Source organism: Protomyctophum parallelum, assembly GCF_964188405.1.
Source record: "Protomyctophum parallelum genome assembly, chromosome: 21".
NCBI classification, from domain to species: Eukaryota; Metazoa; Chordata; class Actinopteri; order Myctophiformes; family Myctophidae; genus Protomyctophum; species Protomyctophum parallelum.
This window is the reverse complement of record NC_139713.1, coordinates 21,686,664-21,692,839: the sequence shown is the minus strand read 5'-3', so window position 1 is coordinate 21,692,839 and position 6,176 is coordinate 21,686,664. Positions and strand designations below refer to the sequence as shown.

At 46.1% G+C, this 6,176-nt stretch overlaps 1 protein-coding gene across 1 annotated transcript; it reads right to left on the bottom strand.

Annotated features, from left to right (window-relative positions):
* Positions 1–2,666: 2,666 nt before the first annotated feature.
* Positions 2,667–3,779, bottom strand: LOC310878875 (kelch domain-containing protein 3-like; the record flags this gene model as incomplete). The annotated part of the gene is made up of 1 exon (XM_083793291.1): positions 2,667–3,779. One exon carries the CDS (start codon positions 3,777–3,779, stop codon positions 2,667–2,669), a length of 1,113 nt encoding a protein of 370 aa, XP_083649417.1.
* Positions 3,780–6,176: the final 2,397 nt, after the last annotated feature.

The following is a 6,176-nucleotide window of genomic DNA, read 5'->3' as shown; positions in this document are numbered from 1 at the left end:
TGGTATTGACATTAAGCCCCGATTGTATACAGCATCACTTGTCACAAAACCACATCTCTTCTCCACGAGGATGGTTTTCTTATGCTCTAGCTCCTATCCCCTCCTCTTCCTCCTCATCCCCTCCCTCTCTCTCTCTGCCTCCCCATGGCTGATCTCCCCTCCTGTCCCCAGAGGGGTGAGGGAAAATGGGAGGATTTTCGTGCTGCCGGGGGCGACAGGCTCTCTGTGCCATCCACTTACACAAACGGCAGGATCAGCGCTCCACACAAGAATAATTAGTAGATAATGGGTAGTAATGCCGCCCGATCTGTCCCGATTATCTCCTGGCACCCACCAGCACAGCGCCATCTGGTGCCAGATCTAGGGACAGCGGCTGCGCTGCCACATGAAAAGCAGAAGAAGCTTAAGGCTTAATCCCCCCCCCCTCCTCTCAGCCCCTCCCTCCCGTCCATTCTGTTGATTGACTGTCTGCATGGTGGTGTATTGGGAGATGATTGTGTTTGTATGTGTGTTCATAAATATATCCATGTAGTGTGTGTGTGTGTGTGTGTGTGTGTGTGTGTATAACTCTGTGTGTGTGTGTGAGTGTATGACAATGTCCAAGTGATATTGCCTTTATATTAGGCTACATATAGCTGACACCCCGTGTTCACTCTCAGTGAGATAGGAGATGGCCAATAAAGAGAGCACAGTGTGAGTTTCAACACAGCTCTTTAAGTGCCTGCCATGCCGGGTTGTCTCAGCTTAACTCTCCACCCTTTGCCTTAAAACAGCCCTATCTCTCTCACGCACGCACGCGCACACACACACACACACACACACACACACACACACACACACACACACACACACACACACACACACACACACACACACACACACACACACACACACACACACAGCACTGGGCCAATTCAATAATGCAGTCCATTGTGTGTCCAGTGTGGCCTGAGGTTTAGTGAGTTAAGGCTCTTTGTGCCTCGTGTTTACCGATGCTTTACATTCCTGTCAGAACTCAGAGCCCTCCCCTCATCCACACCTTCGCGAAAACCCGGCCGCAGCCTAATTCCCATAAATTGGGTATTATATTTTAGATTGCGCACAGAGGGACCGCTTTATCACATTATCTCACCACACGTTTCACGGGCAGATGATGCCGTTTATCGGAGGCAGATGATGTCGCCATGTACACACAGACAGTGGTAATACTCTGGCTGGCTCTTGTGATGAACGGGAGTCCGCACTCCGCAACAGTTTTGCTTAAACACACAAATAAAGACAATAAATTGTTAAATTTTGTTATATTCTGATACACATTGGTATAGACTAGTGTCCCAGTCCCTCCAGCTCTTGAACTCGAGAACTCACACACAATTAAATAAGTGAAATCGACACAAAAAACTAGAAATGCGCCCCTGTCGAGGTGCGCTGTACGCAAAGTACTGCTACTATCTATTACTGCTGTTCTAAATCCTTTAGACCTGTTATTGACCTTATACCAACCTTGAAACGTATAGTTATGTCACCATCAACAGCCAATAAGGGACCACCATTGTTACCCCGGCATACTGTACATACATACATACATACATACATACATACTAGTATACATGCATGCATGCATGCATGCAACACCAACATACATGCTCAGCCGATTCCTTATTGGCCGGTGGACAACACCGACAGGTCCGACATACATACATACCCAGCCGATCGCAGTACTTGCGTGCTCTGTTTGCGCAAGTAATGAGCGGATACAATTGGAACTACTCTGCAACACCATAAAATGTAACCTGGTAAATGGGTACTTTGTCCTGATTGGCTGAAGATTGGCCACCCACATGAAAATGTGTTCTGTTTATTAAAGATCTGGAGAAACGCAGACACCACATGCAAACACTCTAGCAATGATTACTATAACAATATAGTGCTTTAACCTTAACTTACCCTACCTTTAAAGGATAATTCCTGATTAACCATTTTCTTACCTTAATCTGATGTTATCTATCTGTGTATGTATGTCTGTAATCCACGTAACTCGAGAACCGTCAAATTTGACACACACGTGCCCTACTTTGGGTTGGTGGGATACACTGTTGTCCAAAACCAGCACAAAAGCCTCTGCCAGGGATCTGGACAGGGCCCAAATTAGCCAATTGATCACACCTGATCACCCATACATCTCCACATATGCAACTGTCCTGTTCTGACATCTGCATAGATTCCATATTTGGGCATGCCTGACAAGTAACTCCACATATGGGGATAAAAGGGACACAGACATAATAGAGGGTATGCGTGTGACATCATCAAACCCGGAAGTTATGCAGGAATGCCTACTGAGTGTCAAAAAATACTTTCTGGCCTTGACAACCCATGCATCCAAACAGAAGTCCAATCTGGTTGCATTAAACAACGTTAAACAATGTTAAAGTCACTTTGCATGTGGCTTTGCCACTCGATTTGCCACTCGATGTGCCATTCACTTTGCCATTCACCCTCTATTACTGAGTGGGGCATTCATTTCCAACTTGCATCGTTCCAACGGGCACCGCTCTAGTGTGTATACAAGGGACAAGGACTGACAGATAGATAGGCATAAAAGGGGCACAGGCAGATACAGAGATCTCCATATATGGGCAAGACCGATCCATAGTCTGGTGTTCTTATCGGTGTCTGTTGCTGCTGGTGTCTGTCGTCATGGCTTTCATTTCCCACCGGGTGTCGTATGGGAGACCCGACTGATCCAGACTGTACTGAATAACCGCTAGCTTGCACAACGTCTTCAGACTAGGACTTAAATCCAAGACGAATAGGACACTGTCTCTTTGTCTGTACGCTCGGAAGAACACGACGCGATCTCCCACCATGCAACAGGACATGCCAGTCATCATGGCAGGGCCTTTCCCCTTGAGCTCAACCATCTTCCAGGAGAAGGTCCGGGGGTTGAACTTCCACAGATCGTTGAGGTAGCGATTCAGAATAAAGTTGTGGCCGCCGAAAATGTACAGCTCTTCGTTGTGGGTGAAGGCAGAGTGGCCCTCGCGTCGTTCTGGGAGAGGCTGTGCAGGAGGCGTGCTCAGCCAGTGCTCGGTCTCCGTGTCGAACACCCGCATGAGGTTGTCGATCTCCCGGTCCCCTCGGCCCCCGAACACGAACATCTTGGTCCCGATGACAGTGGCGGAGTGGAGTTCGGAAGCGGGCGCCATCAGAGTGCCTCCCGACGTGTCGATCAAAGACCAGACCATGGTGGCCGTGTCCAGCCTGTAGATGCCGCTGGTGTGTCCGGTCGTGCGGTTGAAGCCCCCATAGATGTACATGACCTTCCCCAGGACGCAGGCCGAGTGGTCGTCCCTCCCCTCCGGGACCGTCCCGGACATGTCAGGCCTGAACCAGCCGTGGGTGTCGACGTGGAACGCGTGGAGCACGTTGCAATTGCGTCCCTGAATGGTGACCCAGTCGTCGTTCTCCTCGATCTCGAAGTCCACGATCCCTCCCCACACGTAGATGATGTCTTCTATCAGCACGGCCGTGTGGCACACGCAGTTGGAGGGAACCTCCGGGAGGCTGTGTTCTCCTGGCACGGTGGCGGTGGTCACGGCGGGAGGCAACTTGGCCCAGCGCAGAGACACTGTGTTGAAGACGTGCACTGCGATCTGGCCCCGGTTGTTGGTTCTGCCGTACCCTCCGAAGGAGTACAGCTTGTGGCCCACCGCCTCGGCAGCGGAGAAGGGTCGCTTCGGTCCTCCTTTGAGATGCACCGTCCAGCGCAGCAGCATCTCCGAAAGGAACCTACAATGGACTAAATGGACAAACTACTTAACACTCAGTCATGCCATGAAAATGTATGTTTAGTCCTAATACTTATCCTACCACATATATTGATATACAGTGGCACAAACGGCATGCAAAGAACTCTGTATTTGAAAAAGACTGGCTTTCTGCTGGCATTATGCACAGGAAATTTGTAGAGATTAGTGGCAGACAGACACTGCAGCACAGTGGTTCTGAAAGTTGGGTCCGGGGACCCCACGTTTCCTTGAGTGGGTTCCAGGGGGTCACCAGCAAAACTAGCTATATCCAATAAAGAGTGGTACAGGTGAAAGATTAACTCCTTCCAGAGCGCACCGCAGCTTCGACTGTGCACACTGGGTCATAAAGTATGCTCTAAAAGGCTTTTTTTGATCGCTCAACAATTCTTGTTTTTTTATACACTTCTGTCTTTCAAAATGACCAAATACTCTGCACAGTGTTTTGTCCCAAATGGGGTTCCGTAAAAAGGCGAATGGTCCCCTTCTCTATCACCAGGAATGATAATATGCTAACTGGGAAGTCGCACTAATACCTCAATCTGAGATTGCGTGTGCGCCATGAGCGTGTGTGCACAGAGTTTTGGGATATCGATAACATCACAACAAGGAAACAAAGCGTTGCCTAGCGACGGGAAGCTAAAATATGGTAAATATAATAGTATAAATTCTGGATTAATAGAAATCAACAAAAGATGAGAATTCTCGTCTTGGCACAGCCAATTCTACCGAATTGGTTGAAATTGCAGTCCCACAATGAAAAACATATTACAAATCAATTTAGTATTCAGACTGTTAACTGTAGTAATGTCATAGTATGGTCTAATGAATCACAATACATTAATTGAGATAATATCAAATTAAATATATAAAAAAAACATCCTTTATATGTCACTTCCTATTGGAAGGTCGCTGTCTCAACCTCTAACCCATAAATTTCAATTCATGTAAAAAGTACTTAAATGATTTGTGTCACTTTCCTAAAAAAAATGTAATACACCCATTTGATTTATTTTATCGGGAAGTTGAAATAATGAAATTGATTTTGTAGATTTCTTTTAAATTTAAAAACTTTATATAAAAAAATGCTGTCCCATGTTTTCATGTCACTACCGAAACAAAAAGAGTTTTAGATGGATGGAGCCTGGTTTAAGCCACACCCCCACACTCTTCACCAAGATGATGAGTAGCCAAATGATGAGTAGCCAGTTTACTTCAGTCTGAAAGTGTCGCTACCGAAACACATAATTTCTCATAAATTATAAACAATCTTTCTGCTAAATGTGATGTTTCTATCCATGTACATCAGTTCAAAGCTGTTTTTCTTAGCCATTTTTTGCCTAGCATTTTAGAGTTAAGCTAAAAACTAGATACAATTCTCACTATACCGAAACAGTCACTACCGAAACAATTCGTCACTATTTAGTGACAGTGTTTCGGTAGTGACAAAATTGGATGTTTATGCTTTTTAATGTACTTAATTCTAGTAATTCTAGTAGTTTAGTAGTAGCTTGAGCAAATGTAAAGCATCTTATGAGTTAATATTTAGCACAAAATAAATAGTGACATGATTGTAGTGTAGTGCACTTTCTTGAAAATAGGCAATGTGCTAGAGAATCTGATTCCGTTGTATATAGCGAGGACAATATATAGTGAGAATTTGAGTGCATACTCGTGTTTCTTTAAATATCCCGCTATTAAACACACATAAATACTTTTCACCAGAGATGACACCCAGGAGCAGGGTCTTCCAAGCAGGCAGCGGGTTTGTGTCTTTCTCTCTAGCAGACAGGGGGATAGACCCATTAGCTGCTGTGAGGATTGAACCTGTGACCTTCTAGCTACGGTACAGCCTCTCTACAAAAACACACACCATCCCACTCCGACAATTAGTGCTAGAAGTTTAGACGAACAGCGAATAGACTACGAAGGTCAACTTGGCATAGTTCCTGTAATTTACAACCTGCCCGACACATTCTGAATGGCCCTGATGCAGTGCAACCCACTGCAGTATCCTACAGGTATGTGGCAATACCCCAGCCATCTGGTAGTCCGCCCGGGTTAAATCAAACTAAAGTGGATTGTTCTTTTTCTATTTTTATTTGTCCTATGTCTGCCTGCGCCGCCACCCCGACTCCAACTCCACCACCTCCTATTGCCAGAACCCATCATCGTCCTCCCTCGCACCTCCTTGCCCCCACCCCTCTCCCCTCCCTCCTTCTAATTTACTCTCCATGCACAACCTTTGCTGTTTATTGAGATGCTAACTCGCTTTATGAGCACCTAATCCCGGGGCAGGAGGGGGGGGGGGGATAATTTATGAAGCATTTACATGAAGAAGCCCAGCTAATTGGAACCATGTGTCTG